The sequence below is a fragment of the Podarcis muralis genome, chromosome 3 (assembly GCF_964188315.1).
Source record: "Podarcis muralis chromosome 3, rPodMur119.hap1.1, whole genome shotgun sequence".
Lineage (NCBI taxonomy): Eukaryota > Metazoa > Chordata > Lepidosauria > Squamata > Lacertidae > Podarcis > Podarcis muralis.
In genome coordinates this window covers 92,158,208-92,173,891 of record NC_135657.1, presented here as the reverse complement: position 1 = coordinate 92,173,891, position 15,684 = coordinate 92,158,208, and the positions used below count along the sequence as shown (strand labels likewise).

The 15,684-nt window shown below is 42.0% G+C and overlaps 1 protein-coding gene and 1 long non-coding RNA gene across 2 annotated transcripts in view; one reads left to right on the top strand and one right to left on the bottom strand.

Moving 5' to 3' along the window:
• Positions 1-572: 572 nt before the first annotated feature.
• The window catches only part of LOC114593793 (uncharacterized), a 31,002-nt gene continuing 15,890 nt past the window's right edge, over positions 573-15,684 (bottom strand). Inside the window, exons 3-4 of the long non-coding RNA XR_013392355.1 lie at positions 9,126-9,478; positions 573-4,348 (exon numbers count right to left, since the gene is read on the bottom strand). This is a non-coding gene — a long non-coding RNA (uncharacterized LOC114593793). The remainder of the gene's footprint in view (positions 4,349-9,125; positions 9,479-15,684) is intronic.
• On the top strand, positions 1,310-14,836 carry HPCAL1 (hippocalcin like 1). Its single transcript, XM_077926350.1, has 3 exons — positions 1,310-1,687; positions 3,078-3,183; positions 13,722-14,836. Exons 1-3 carry the CDS (start codon positions 1,310-1,312, stop codon positions 13,817-13,819), a joined length of 582 nt encoding a protein of 193 aa, XP_077782476.1. The 3' UTR covers positions 13,820-14,836.

Sequence of the window (15,684 nt, the reverse complement as noted above, 5' to 3'; positions counted from 1 at the left end):
TCTGATGAAGTTGCAGTAAGTATGTCTAGAAATACTGTCCTAAGAGTGTTAAAAGCAATAAGAATAATAGGTCTTCTTAGGAGGTGGCAAATGAAGTAGTAGCAGTAGGACTGTAATCATCATGATTGGGTACACAAAGTGTTGGGAGAACAAAATCCTACGCTTGAGGAATAGTTTGTCATAATGGTTTTTGTAACATGTTACACAAAAAATAAGTTTGTATGTTTGTGAAAAGACTTTTGACTCATTGAAGCCTTCCATCAGTGGAAGTTGTGGGAGGGTGATTTTTGCTGATTTCCCCCTCCTTCATTTAGCCATGTGTTTCTCAAACTTGGATCTCCAGCTGTTGTTGGACTAAAACTCTCATCATCCCTAGCTAGCAGTACCAGTGGTCAGGTATAATGGGAGTTGTAGTCCCACAACAGCTGGAGAAATACTCATAGCCCCCCCCCCAAAAAAAAAAACCCTGCTCCAGAGAGTTTAGGAAACTTTCCAGAAAAGTGTGGGAGTGTGGAAAGTAGCAAAAAAGAACCTCACTATAGCAAAGTAGCAAAAAAAGAGCCGTCACTAAATCAAAGGAGGATTCTTTTATTTTTATGGAAGCAACTCACAATGGAGGGGTGGACTCAGAACTCTTTATGTTCAGTACAAGTAAAGGTAAAGGGACCCCTGACCATTAAGTCCAGACGTGGACGACTCTGGGGTTGCGGCGCTCATCTCACTTTAAAGGATGAGGGAGCCAGCATCCGCAGACAGCTTCCGGGTCATGTGGCCAGCATGACTAAGCCGCTTCTGGCAAACCAGAGCAGTGCACGGAAATGCCGTACCTATTTATCTACTTGCACTTTGACGTGCTTTTGAACTGCTAGGTTGGCAGGAGCTGGGGCCAAGCAACAGGAACTCACCCCTTCACGGGGATTTGAACTGCCGACCTTCTTATTGGCAAGCCCTAGGCTCTGTGGTTTAGACCACAGCACCACCCGCAATCAAAATGGAAGAGAAAGAAACTATTGCATAGTGATCCACATTGTGCCACTGTGGAATATGAAGGAGATACAGTCAGCAGAACTAAACTTGGGCAAAAGTGGAAAGGATGTTGGCTGTTTCTTCTGAATTTTTTTTAAAATCAAACGTCCTCTCTTTGCATGAAATAATCCATTTTCTCTTAAATTCAGTATATATGCATCACCCTTTTCTGCCATTCCCATATGTTTAATATCTGTGTTTAAAACACAGTGTTTTGTATGTCACCAGGGGCTTTAAGAATGACCGGATTTTTGTTGTTGTTGCAGCTCTAACCAAGAACAAAATGGGGAAACAGAACAGTAAACTGAGACCTGAAGTGCTCCAGGACCTCCGAGAGAACACAGAATTCACAGACCATGAACTGCAAGAGTGGTACAAAGGCTTCCTAAAAGATTGCCCGACTGGCCATTTGACTGTTGAAGAGTTCAAAAAGATATATGCTAACTTCTTCCCCTACGGCGACGCCTCAAAATTTGCAGAGCACGTGTTCCGCACTTTTGATACCAATGGCGATGGGACGATTGACTTTCGGGAATTTATAATCGCATTGAGTGTCACTTCGCGGGGGAAACTTGAGCAGAAGCTGAAATGGGCATTTAGCATGTATGACCTTGATGGCAATGGCTACATCAGCCGTGCAGAAATGCTTGAGATAGTGCAGGTAAGTAAATCGATACAGGAAGGGCACAGGAAGTTCACCCAGTACAGTATAATTCATTTACCGTATATACTCGAGTATAAGCCAACTTTTTCAGCACATTTTTTATGCTGAAAATGCCCCCCTCGGCTTATACTTGAGTGAGGCGGCGGCAGCGGGACAAGCGACCTGAAAGGAGCCCTTTCTCACCACTGGTCCCGCCGCCGCCACCCGTCTCTCGCAAGGGCAGGCACAGGAGCCACAGTTGGGAGAGGCACTGTGCTGTGCTGTGCCTCTCCCAATCGCAGCTGCTATGCCTGCTCTTGTAAGCGGCAGAGGTGGGCAGTGGTGGAGGGACGAGCAGCGAGAAAGGAGCCCTTTCAAGCTGCTCCTTCCTCCACCACCGCCTTTGCCGCTGTCACCAGCGGTGGAGGAGGAACCAGCAGCCAGCTTCCTCCGCCACCACCAGGTTTGTGGTGTGGTGAACCAGCTTATACTCGAGTCAATAAGTTTTCCCAGTTTTTTGTTCTAATATTAGGTGCCTCTGCTTATACGTGAGTACCGTATTTTTCGCCCCATAGGACGCCCCGGCCCATAGAACGCATCAAGTTTTTTGGGGGGGAAATAAAGAAAAAAAATTATTCCCCCCCCCCAGGCGCTTGCGGGGCCGGCAGAGGGGAGAAGCGCTCTTCTCCCCGCCGCCCGCCTTCAGATCAGGTCCGGGGACAGCAGGAAGACGCGCTGCGTCTCCCAGCTGTCCCCGGAGCTTGCGGGGCTGGCTTCAGTGAAAGCCTGCATTCGCCCCATAAGACGCACACACATTTCCCCTTCATTTTTGGAGGGGGAAAAGTGCGTCCTATAGGGCAAAAAATACGGTATATATGGTATCTTTTGTTAACAAACATACATACTACATATTTTAACACTTAAAGGTGTGCATAATCCTGATCAGTGTGCCACATGCCTGAAGCACATTCCAGATTAAATTCTTGTCATCTTGTACCAGACTACCAAACAGAAAATATTTAGGTACTTATTATATATTTTACAGACCCAAATCTTAGAACCAGTTCCAAATGTGCAGCCCTCTGCATTCACGCATCATTCCTCCCAATGAGTAAACAAAACACACACACAATCTATCAAAATGATGGGCATTTTCTAGGAAAACATAAGGGCTGTGTATTTGTTATGCCTAAAAATGTAACTTGGCATATAAACAAGCAAATGCAGTATCTGGAGAATACATTATGTACATATCATAGTGAGTGTCCTGATTTTTTTTGCAACAGCATAAACAACGACCAACATGTTCTTTTTGTTTATCACTTATTTCCCATAACTTGCAAAATAAGCTTCCACTACTTCCTTCAAGGATGCAAAACTGACTTCCTGTATTTTGCTGTTCCTGTAGGCAATCTACAAAATGGTGTCTTCGGTAATGAAAATGCCAGAGGATGAATCAACTCCAGAGAAACGAACAGACAAAATATTCAGACAGATGGACACAAACAATGATGGTATGTTTTTTTGCAGCAAGTTACTATAACAAACACAATTGGAACACTGGTGCGTGTATGCATGTGCTCATCACTCCTTAATCTCTAGGGTCTAGAGATCTACATGGCCACAATCTGTGACAAATACCGTATTTTTCGCCCCATAGGACGCACCTAATTTGGGGGGGGGGGATAAAGAAAAAAAATTATTTCCCCCCCCCCCCAGGCACAGGGCAGGCGCGGGGGAAGCCCGAGCTTCCCCCGACCCCAGCCCCCAGAACAGCCTGCTATCCGCAAGCCTAGGGAGCGGCGCCAGTCTCCCCAGGCTTGCGGAGAGGTGCGTGAAGCCCGGGCGCACTCTTCAGCGCGCACCAGGCTTCGGAATGCAGGCAGCTCTGTGCTACCCTCCGGAGCCCCGCACGGCTTTGCGCCGGGATCCGGAGGGTGGCGCAGAGCTGCAGGAAGCCCTGGAGCGCAGGCAGCTCTGCACTACCCTCCGGAGCACCTCGCGGCTTTGCGCCAGGATCCGGAGGGTGGCGCAGAGCTGCAGGAAGCCCTGGAGCGCAGGCAGCTCTGCGCTACCCTCTGGAGCCCCGCGCGGCTTTGCGCCAGGATCCGGAGGGTGGCGCAGAGCTGCAGAAAGCCTGCATTCGCCCCATAGGACGCACACACATTTCCCCTTCATTTTTGGAGGGGGAAAAGTGCATCCTATAGGGCGAAAAATACGGTGCATTTAAAAAAAACACACAAAAAAACCTGAAAATCTTACATTTCCATTTTTTACAACCAAACCATGTTCTAGCCCTTTGGCTGCAGAAAATGTAGTCTGCTGAAAGCAGCATTTGCGAGGAGTGACGCCTGGGCATGCATTTTTAACCCTTTCTCCATGCCCTAACTTTTCTCCTCCAGGACCACAGTCCCTGCCAAGCAATGCTTTGCAACTGAAATAAATTTAGGGCATAAGTGCCAACCTAGCAGTTCGAAAGCACGTCAAAGTGCAAGTAGATAAATAGGTACCGCTCTGGCGGGAAGGTAAACGGCGTTTCCGTGCGCTGCTCTGGTTCGCCAGAAGCGGCTTAGTCATGCTGGCCACTTGACCCGGAAGCTGTACGCTGGCTCCCTCGGGATGAGCGCCACAACTCCAGAGTCGTCCACGACTGGACCTAATGGTCAGGGGTCCCTTTACCTTTTTTTTTTTTTTTCCGTATTGCTTTTTATTGGTTTGCAAAATCAAAATACAAAGTACAAAATAAATTATATCAGATCATCACAGAAAACAAAAAGTAGAGACTTCCTTCAGTCTTGCCACGAATTGTCCGTACTGATATTTACAATACATCTGCATTTCGTAAATTGTAATGCCGTGAGTTATTCACCTTCTCTCCTTTCATTTTTGACATTACCCTTAAATATTACAAAGCAGTTTTGAAACCCACTAGGGTTATCTGATCTTCAGTTAAGTTTTCCAGATATTTCGTAAAACTTTCCCAATCTTTGACAAACCTCTGATCTTTAATATATCTGATTTTGCCTGACAGCCTGTCCATCTCCGCGTATTCCAATAGTTTGGATCTCCATTCCTCCAATGTCGGTGTACCCTCTAATTTCCAATTTTTAGCTATTAGAACTCTTGCTGCCGTGGTTGCATATTGGAACAACCTATAATCCTTTTTCTTTATCTCCCTTCCTACCATACCAAGCAGGAACGCTTCCGGCCTTTCCGCAAAAGTATATTTTAGTATTTTCTTTATTTCATTATAAACACTCTCCCAAAACTTTTTGACCTTTTGGCATTCCCACCACATATGGTAGAAGGAACCCTCCTTCTCTTTGCACTTCCAGCATTTGTTACAAGATCCATACATTCTGGCTAATTTAACTGGGGTCAGATACCAGCGATAAAACATTTTCATTAGGTTCTCTTTGAGTACCACACAGGCCGAAAAATTTAGATGTTGATTCCAGAATTTGTCCCATTCTTCAAAGTAGATGTTTCGACCTAGATCTCTAGCCCAATGAATCATTGTAACCTTGACTTCCTCGTCAGCTAAGTTCCATTCTAGAAGTTGTTTATACATTTTGGACAGGATTTTTACGTTGTTATCTAAGATCTCTGTTTGGAATCTGGAGTTCTTATCCGCGTATCCATTCTCCTTAACATCTTTCTTAAACATTCCATTTATCTGGTGATAATGTAGCCAGTCAAAGACTAAGGGTTTGACCTGTTCGAATGGTCTCAGTTTCCATTCACCTTCCTCTTTCTTTAACAGATGTTCATAAGTTACCCATTTAGTTCTCTTGTCTTTCCTGGTGACCGACATGGCTTCTAGTGGTGACAGCCATTTTGGTGTCTTTGGTTCTAACACTGTTTTATACCTCTCCCATACTTCCAACAAGGAACCCTTAAAAATATGTTTGGCGAAATCCCTATGCACCTTCTTCTTTCCGTGCCACAAGTAAGCATGCCACCCGAATCGATTGTTGTGGCCCTCTAGATCTAACACTTCCATGTCTTCTAATTTTATCCAAGTTTTAACCCAGCACAGGCATGCTGCCTCATAGTATAATTTCAAATCTGGCAGGGCGAAGCCTCCTCTTTCCTTGGCGTCAGTCAGAATTTTAAATTTTATTCTCGGCTTCCTCCCTTGCCAGATGAATTTGGAAATCTCTTTGTTCCACAATTTAAATATCTTTGTACCTTTGATCACTGGGATGTTTTGGAAATAAAATAGTATTCTTGGAAGGACCGACATTTTAATTGTTGCTATTCTGCCCCAAAATGACAGTTTAAGTCTACTCCATGTTTCTATGTCTTTCTTAACCCCTTTCCATGTTGTTTCATAATTATTTTTAAATAAATCTATGTTCTTTGATGTTACCCATACCCCCAGATATTTTATTTTCTTTGACACTTCTATTTCTGTTTCTCTTTGCAGTTCCTCTACTTGGTCTTGTTGGATATTTTTAGTTAAAATTTTTGTTTTCCTTTTATTTAGTTTAAAGCCCGATACTTCCCCGTAGAGCTCAAATTCGGCAAGTACTTCTTTAATTGAGAATAGTGGGTCTTCAATTGTGACGACCAAGTCGTCTGCAAAAGCCTTTGTTTTATATTCGTGTTGGCCCACCTTGATTCCTTTAATTTCTTTGTTGTCTCTAATCGAATTTAGTAAAACCTCTAATATCATTATGAATAGTAACGGGGATAACGGGCACCCCTGTCTTGTTCCTTTCGTTACTGCTATTTCCCTCGACTCCTCGTTGTTTATTATCAATTTTGCTTTTTGGTCCGTGTAAATTGCTTTTATCCCGTTGTAAAATTCCGAGCCTACTTCTATACATTCCAGGTGTTTTAGCATAAATTCCCAACTTACATTGTCAAATGCTTTTTCAGCATCTACAAATAGCAATACACCTTGTTTATCACTTCTTTCTGTTAAGTATTCTATGATGTTTATGATATTTCTTAAATTATCTTTCATTTGCCTGCCCGGCAAGAAGCCGGCCTGGTCCTTATGGATACTTTCTGCCAAAATACCTTTTAGTCTTCTTGCCAGGATTCCAGCAAATATTTTGTAGTCTATATTTAACAACGAGATCGGTCTATAGTTTTTAATTTGTTCTGGATCGGAATCCTGCTTTGGGATTAGCGTAATCAGTGCCTCCTTCCACGTCTCGGGTATTTCTCTATACTTAAGAATATTATTCATCACTTCTTGTAACGGGTTTAGCAGAACTGATATCAGCTCTTTATAATATCTACTAGTAAACCCATCTGGACCTGGGGCTTTCCCGTTTTTTAAGTCCGTTATTATTATTTTAATTTCATCTGTCTCGATTGGGGCGTTTAATTTTCCTTTTGCTGCTGTGGGGATTTTGTTAATATTTTTAGATTTTATGTATCTCTCTATTTTCCTCGTCTTATTCCTGTCTGAATTTTTAAAGAGTTCTCCATAGAAGTCAGAGAAGGCTCTCCTTATTTCTTTTGGCTTGGTTATCTCTTCTCCTTCCACCACTATCTTGTTTATTGTGCTCTGCTCTTTCCTTTTTTTCAGTTGCCACGCTAACAACTTCCCAGGTTTATTAGCATATTCAAAATTCCTCTGTCTCAGTCTTTTGATCTTCCATTCTATCTCTCTGTTTATCAACATTGCATATTGGGATTGTAGTACTTTAATGTTCTCTTTTAGTTTCTTATTTTTTGGGTTTTGACTTAGCTTCTGTTCATTCTCCGCTATTTGTTGAATAATTTCGTTTTTTCCCTTTTCCCTCTTTTTGTTTTTAATTGCACTCTGTTGGATAAAAAAACCCCGCATTACCGCTTTGCCTGCATCCCACACCACATTTGACTTTGTACCTTTACCTAGATTATCTTCAAAATATTCCTTTAGTTTGTTTTGCGCTTTTTCTGCTATCTCTTGGTCATCTAACAGATAGTCCCTTAGCTTCCATCTGTTTAGTCTACTTTCTTGCCCTTTCAGTACCATTTTTATTGGGTTATGGTCTGAAATTGTTCTAACCTGGATCTCCACCCTTGTTGATCTTAGTACTAATTCTTTCGAAATCCAGATCTGGTCTATTCTTGATGATGACTCATTCGGTTCTGAATAGAATGTATACTGTTTTTCTAGGGGATGTTTGGATCTCCAAATGTCCACTAAATTGCAACTTTGAACCAGAGAAAAAAAGGTTCTGGGTAGTTTTCCTTCTTTCCCTTTAGAATTTCTTTGTCTGTCCGATTCTAACGACACCACCCCGTTCATATCTCCCAAAAGTATTATCTTCTGGTCAGCGTATTCAAGCAACTTTTCTTCAAGCCTTTCATAGAACTCTGATTTTTTCTCACTTGGGGCGTAGATTCCCACTATTATTAACTTTTCTCCCTGCCAATTAATTTCTACTGCTACTATCCTTCCTTCTTCATCCTTAAATATTTGTTTTGCTTCAATTTGTTTTTTGATGTAAATAACCACCCCTCTCTTTTTACTCAAATCTGAGGAAATAAATTCGTTTCCCAGTCTGTGATTAAACAGCATTTTTTTATGTTTTCTCGCTATGTGTGTCTCCTGTAAGCAAATAACATCTAGACCTTCCTTCTTCAAGATATGCTCTATTTTGTTCCTCTTTCCCTTGTCATTCATTCCATTAACGTTCCAGCTATAAACCTTTAATGCCATTGTGATTTACTTATAAAGTAACAAAAAGAGCAACCGTTGATTTCAATTTAGCTTGCTTCTTCAGTCTCCACCACCCCTCCCCCCCTCCCCCTCAGAACTCTCCCCCTCCCCTCCCGGATCCCCCCTAACTCCCACCACCCCGTCTTTATCCCCCCCCCCCCTTAGTGGTTTCAGTTCTTTATATTTCCTTAGGAACTTTTCTACTTCTTCTGGATTTGTCAATTTTTGCCTCTTGCTCCTATATGAGAAAGATATACCTTCGGGAAACTCCCACTTAAACTCAATATTGTTTTTCTTGAGTATCTGCACCAGTTCTTTATAGGAGTCCCTGCGTTTTAGGAGTCTGACTGGAATGTCTTTAAAGATCACTATATTAATTCCTTCAATAATTAGCCTTTTCTCTCTGTTTTTTTGGAGAATCCTATTTCTTATTTCTCTCTCCTTGAATACAACTAGGCAGTCTCCTGCCAATTTTTTATTTCTTAGTGTCTTAGGTTTCAGTCTGAAGGCCGATTGTAGTGCTTTTTCGACCTCTTCTATTGATATCTCTAGCCAGGGGGCTAGTTCTGATATTAATTTTTCTTTAATGTTTTCTCCCTGGACTTCTGGTATACCTCTCATCCTAAGGTTGGTCTCCCTCTGTCTTAATTCATTCAGGGCAATCCAGTCTTTCATATCTTCCTGACTTTTGTTCAAATCCAGAATCTCAACTTTTATCTTTTCTTCCTCGCGTCTTATATCTCTCACTTCTGCTCTTGTCTTTTTCAGACCTTCTTCCACTGACTTTACCTTTAGTACTTTTAACCTCGTTTGTACAGTTTACTCTCACTGCAGTATTTTGAGCATTTTAGCACATATATTTAGTTAGCTATTCTTTTGCATAACACAGGACTTGTACAGGTTAAAATATTATGTCAAATCCATTTTACCCAGTGCAGCACAGTTAAAACTGTCAGTGTGCTGCATCATATGAAAAGGGTAACAATTCAGTTATAACTTCGAGTCAAGCGATACATTACCCAGGAGAGCCCAACTGCATCACCAAGTGTCTCTTTTTTTTGCTTTTACAAATTGCTGTGGTGGAGGACTCCAATTCTGATTAAGAAGTGGGATAGTCTTCTTCCAGGTGTTTTGTTAATGACCTGAAGAAAAGGGGGAAGGACCAAGATGTTATTTGACAGTTGCCACTTAGTTGGACTCTTACCCATCTATAAAGAAGTGAACTGAAATTTGATAGGACAGTGGGTGTGACTGCTCTGAGACCGCAGTTTGAGACCAGCCTAACCTCGGGGGAAATTTGGAATCAGTATTTAATTACAGACAGTGGGATCTCAAAATATATCCCCAAATGGGGTTTCTCCATCCCATGACTCATATCCCAAACTGTGGAGCCATTCTCAAATACTGGTGGTGCCTTCAGGGAGATTGTAACCATAAAGAAAGACTTAGGTAAAGGTAAAGGTACCCCTGCCCGTACGGGCCAGTCTTGCCAGACTCTAGGGTTGTGCGGCCATCTCACTCAAGAGGCCGGGGGCCAGCGCTGTCTGGAGACACTTCCGGGTCACGTGGCCAGCGTGACAAGCTGCATCTGGTGAGCCAGCGCAGCACACGGAACGCCGTTTACCTTCCCGCTAGTAAGCGGTCCCTATTTATCTACTTGCACCCAGGAGTGCTTTCGAACTGCTAGGTTGGCAGGCGCTGGGACCGAGCAACGGGAGCGCACCCCGCCGCGGGGATTAGAACCGCCGACCTTTCGATCGGCAAGCCCTAGGTGCTGAGGCTTTTACCCACAGCGCCACCCGCGTCCCTAAAAAGAAAGACTTATTTGGGTATAAATCACCAGTGTAGCTCATAACATGAGCATGTGGCTAATGCAGCAATCGCTGAATTATAACTGTTGCAGCAGGACTTAAGAATAGCTAAGATTTTCATTCCATGAAATGTTACCTCTCTTATGGCATAAGAGAATGCATAAAAATATAGTAGTTATCAAAATAAGAAGTAATATTTATAATGTAGGAAGAACATAAACCTAACTGTGAGTATATTTAATGGGGGGGGGAGGGGTAAAATCCCACAAGGGTAGAAGTGTCCTAGCCTTGCAAAGATTTAACATCTCAGTTGATAACAATGGCATGAACAAAGCCCCTTTCATGATAGGTATTACATGACTTCCAACATTAATAACCTCCCCTCTGGCAAAATAAATGTGATGGAAGTTATTCTCATAATAGGAACAATCAAAACTGGGATAAAAATTGCCTTAAAATTTGTTTTTTTACTTAGTAGGGTTTTAAAAAAATAAATTAAAAAATGTCCCCAGAGGCACCAAATGCAAATGTACATCAATGATTCAAAGTGAATTTTAAAAATAAATTCTACCTATGTTCAAACAGCTTTGAAAATGAAGAACCCTACCTTATGCAGTACATAGACATTGTTAAGAAACAGTCATATTTCGAGAAGGGGTGAGAATATTAAACTGAGGCGCTCAACTATGAGACCACCCCTGCTCAAATCACTGTGAGCTGAATTAAAACAAGATACAACCTATCTCAAGCAGCCTCCCCAACTTTTCTGCTTCATCCCAGTCCTCCCAGCTCCTACCCTGTTCCCCAACAACAACAAAAACCCCAACTTCAATTGGAAGGAGAGAACACGGTAGCAGTTATTGGATAACTTCACCAAAATCAGGAGAGTAGTAATTATGCCTAGAATGTCTTTTCTTTTCCCTGCTAGGAAATCATGGGATGAATTACAGGCTCTATGATTTCCTGGCTGGCAGTTATGCTATACCTTTCATTTGCTGACTTCCCAGTTTTCACTGAAGCCCTCTGCTGGCTGGTACTCTTAGAAGAACATTTACCCTAGGAGAGGTGGGGTAACAGTTGTTGGATTTGTACTCTTTGAATGCTTGGAGAGCTTCCACAAGGTTTTACAAGCATTTCATTAACACTTCTGGCGCCAGTGCATTTTGGAGTAAGCACAGTGCATCTTTCTCTCTCTAGTAGCATCAAGTTGTGGGAGAAATTAATTGAAGGGCAAGTATAACAATTTTAAGTCAGAGATCCTGCTACTTTTAATTGTGATTTTCTGAAAGGCTATAAAAGAGAGAGAAATAGATGCATGTTTCCATTGTGTAACTTCTGTCCTGCTGTATCCCTGGGATTTCTAGGATGATTTGATCAAGCACAGATGGCCTCCACAGTATGTGATGTCTGTGGAGGTTATATCTGTGTTCAACCAAATCATCCTAGAAATAACTGTATCACTTCTAGGGCTGGGCGATATATCGTCCAAAACCAGTTTGAAGTTCACATCGTGATAAGCTTCATAATATTTGACCTGGCAATATATCGTGAACCACAATGCATGTGATGGTTAGGTGATACCTGGTTTTCCACATCGCACTACATCACCAGCTGAACATTGTAATCTACCATAATGTCTGAAATAAGGGTTGAACTATGCAGAGGCGAACAAGCTAATGTCCTGGCAACTGCTACTGCTTAGGGGTCTAAAACAGATAAATGACGATATTATCAATCACCACACAATTTCATCAGCAGGCAAGCCAAAATGCACCCAACAGGACTTTTGGTTTGGGGCTTGGCTACCAAATGGTGGTATTCAGGACAATCCAAAGTATGGCAATGAGTCATAGTGAATTCAAATAATCTGGGCCTGCAGCAAGGGTGTCACTTTCAGAGGTTGCCCTGTGTTTCTCATAATGTGTAGTTCTGCTCTAATTTGGAATGAATGTAAGCCATTTACTGAAGCACAAATATTTCCATTGATGCAGATAGCCAAGCATGCAAATAAGCTAAACTAGAGTAGTTGGTTTTTATGTCTACTTAGTTTCAAATAGATCCCATCTCTTGTGGGGGCGCAATTAGTGCTAGCACCGTCCGTTAAGAGTTTGGGTGTAATCTTCGACACCTCCCTTTCCATGGAGGTGCAGATTGCAGCTATAACAAAGGCGGCATTTTTTCATCTCCGCCAAGCTAAACAGTTGGCTCCTTACCTCTCTCACCCTGACCTAGCCACTGTGATCCACGTGACGGTCACCTCCAGACTGGATTATTGTAACTCATTCTACGTGGGGCTGCCCTTGAGACTGACCCAGAAACTCCAGCGGGTGCAGAATGCCGTGGCGAGACTCCTTACGGGGTCCTCGCTGTGAGATCACATTCACCCGGTGCTATACCAGTTGCACTGGCTCCCGGTGGAGTACAGGATCAGGTTTAAGGTGCTGGTTTTAACCTTCAAAGCCCTATCCGGCCTAGGACCCTCGTACCTACAGGACCGCCTCTCCTGGTATGTCCCACAGAGGAACTTACGGTCTTCAAATAAAAACATCTTGAAGGTCCCAGGCCAAAGAGAGGTTAGGCTGGCCTCAACTAGAGCCAGGGCTTTTTCGGCTGTGGCTCCGATCTGGTGGAACGCTCTGTCACAAGACACTAGGGCCCTGTGTGACTTGACATCTTTCCGCAGGGCCTGCAAGACAGAGCTGTTCCACCAGGCCTTTGGCCAGGGCCCAGCCTGACTTCCTCCTTTGGCAATCTTCGCGGAGCTCTGGCCCAATGGTTGCCATTGGTTTGATTTGAATTAATTTTATAATGAATGATTTTAGAGTGTTGTGTTGTGTTGTACTGTTGTACTGTCTTATTGTTGTTAGCCGCCCTGAGCCTGGCTTCGGCTGGGGAGGGCAGAATATAAATAAAATTTATTATTATTATTATCATCAACATCACTGGTTTGTATGCCATAGTCCAAGAGCAAGGGAGGTGTTCTACATTTGTTTCAAAAACATATATGTCTGAGTGAGATTCAGCTGCTGTCTGGATTTATTCAGGTTCACACCTCTACAAGGTGTCAGTTCAAGGAAGCAGTGAATCACTACTGAGATTAAATATGCTTTTCATGTCAGTTCCATTAAAAATATCTGCATTTGTCTTGAATGTTTGGGATACGCAAACGGATGTGAAAGTCTTATCTGGTTCACACTCTTGATTATTGTTCTATTGTCTACATCATATCAAGATTTCCTTACACAGCCCATCCCAAGAACAGTCTGCTAGGATCTTTGGAATAAGGATTATTAGGAGGAACTAGGAATATTGTTAGTACCATCATTTGGAATGCAAAGTTCACAATCCTATCTAAATGCACCCTGAACTGGGAAATGTTAGATCTGTTGTAATAATTGCCTGGGTCATCTTTTCAAGATTATATATTTCATCTTTAAACTCATTGGCAACTAATTAGATATATTAAAAGCCAATAATTGAGAGGCTAAGTTTATTTTTGTAAGTTACTTTTGGCTGCCATTTACTGTCAGAGAAAATGATTTGATTTTGTATCTTTCTCTTGTTTCCCTTCAAGGTAAACTATCTCTCGAAGAGTTTATTAAAGGTGCCAAGAGTGATCCCTCTATCGTGCGGTTGTTACAATGTGATCCAAGCAGTGCAAGTCAGTTCTAATTAAACTATGGACAGTTTGCAAAGAAAATTACTGGCTTGTTCAAGCTTTACTCGTAAATGGATGCCTTCTCAACCATTCCTCAGTGGCTAGTGGATGAGATTCCACTGCCAGATTGTCTGTGTATCCAAGTGAAAAAGAGCCTCACTCCTCTCACCAACATTGATGCAAATTCCTCCTTCCACTATCCCGTCCTTTGTTTCTTCCCCTTATGAGTCACTCTACACATCTAACATAATTGAAGGGTATGTTTACAATGGCAAGTTAAAGAGGGGTTTATTGCACATCACTTGGTTAATATGAACAGATGACTTTCTAGTTAGCGCCTAAGAAAGAGATGCCATGTGTTCCTTTTGACCAACACAAATGGCAGGCATTTTAATTTGCTTCCCAGAAAATGGATATAAAATGTGGAATAAATTGAGTAGAATTTTCTTAAAGAGCATGATACCAGTTTCCTGCTATGAGGAAAATTGCTTGCACTTACTTAATGGTCTTTCCATTCATATATATATATATATATATATATATATATATATATGGTGAAGTAAATTTTTTAATATTTAGGTCATATTTAATATATCAAGTAGAATCCATGCTTCATTTCTTCTAGTTGTCTGTGATTATTCAAATCTTTTTTTTAAGTGATATTTATGCATAGCAAGGTTGCCATTAAGGCACTGCATGACTAGCTGTTTGTGGATAATAACACTGTTTAATTACCAATTGCAACACTTTGTTCATTTTTACTGTTGATTGTTCAAGCGTTTTACTGTGTTAATGAAATTAAAAAGGAATATTTTTCCTTATGTGTTTATCAGTGAAGTGCCACTTTACTGTGGCTGCAGCATTTTTAAAATGGCATTTGAGTGAAGTGAGGTGATTTAACACACACTTGCTATGGCCGTCCTACCTTGTTGCGGTCCATCTCTGTTAATAGTCTTGTGCATTCCAGTGTTATTTAATATCTGCCTAATGCCAAGAAATGTTAATTGAAATAAAGACTTGATTTTCTTGTCTCTCTGTGTCATACTTCAATGTTTCAGGATTGTGCATGGCAAGGTTTCTCTGAAAAGCAATAAAAGGGCCAGTTGTGAGGAGCTAAATGCTTGGTTTAAAATATCGTTCTCCCAGTTTAGGAAAAGTGTGGGGGGATAGCCATCGTGCTCAGCAGAGACCTACATTTTAAAGCCACAATATTAAAAGGCAAAAAAAGGCAGATTCATTTTTGCCAAGGGATCACTAGATGGAAAAAACCAACTGACAATTGGTTCTGTATATGCTCCAAACTCAAAACAGATAGACTTCAGTTCCTTATCTGAAGGGAAGCAATTCTAGGAGGCAACCTCAACTTAGATGGGAGAGGCATCTCCCTGAGAGACATCCACTACATATCCCCATGGGCAACATTCCTCTGAGAAACCTCCCCATCAAAAAACCCTATAGACTACTAAAAATTCTTTTAAAAATAGAAGACCTATATGATATATGAGATCAAAGAACCCAGGCAACACCAGCCACACATTCCAATCTGGGCACCATGGCACAATGTCCAGACTGGATAGCATTTTGCTCACACCAGGTCTGATCCCCCTGGAACAAACATCACTAACGTTAAAATCACAGACCATGTCACAGTAGAAGCTACCCTCAAAATAGGGGAGGAAATACAAACCACCCCATCATGGTTCTTTAGCCCCATACTGCTCACAAATCAAGTAACAAGAGAGAGTCTCAAAGACCCTCCAAAACAATGGTGTAGCCAGCATAACAACCCCCCCCCCTCTGGGATGCAATGAAAGCAGTTGCCAGAGGAGCCTGCATAAAAGAAAAGGCATCCCTTAAAAAACAAACAAACCTCCTGAAT

What these genes read in the sequence shown, in the direction of transcription:
- HPCAL1 (XM_077926350.1), top strand. Translation starts at nt 1,310, where the DNA reads ATGGGGAAACAGAACAGTAAACTGAGACCTGAAGTGCTCCAGGACCTC. An exon ending in AAATGCTTGAGATAGTGCAG is followed by an intron (nt 1,688 to 3,077) that starts GTAAGTAAATCG and finishes CTGTTCCTGTAG; the next exon opens with GCAATCTACAAAATGGTGTC. An exon ending in GATGGACACAAACAATGATG is followed by an intron (nt 3,184 to 13,721) that starts GTATGTTTTTTT and finishes TTTCCCTTCAAG; the next exon opens with GTAAACTATCTCTCGAAGAG.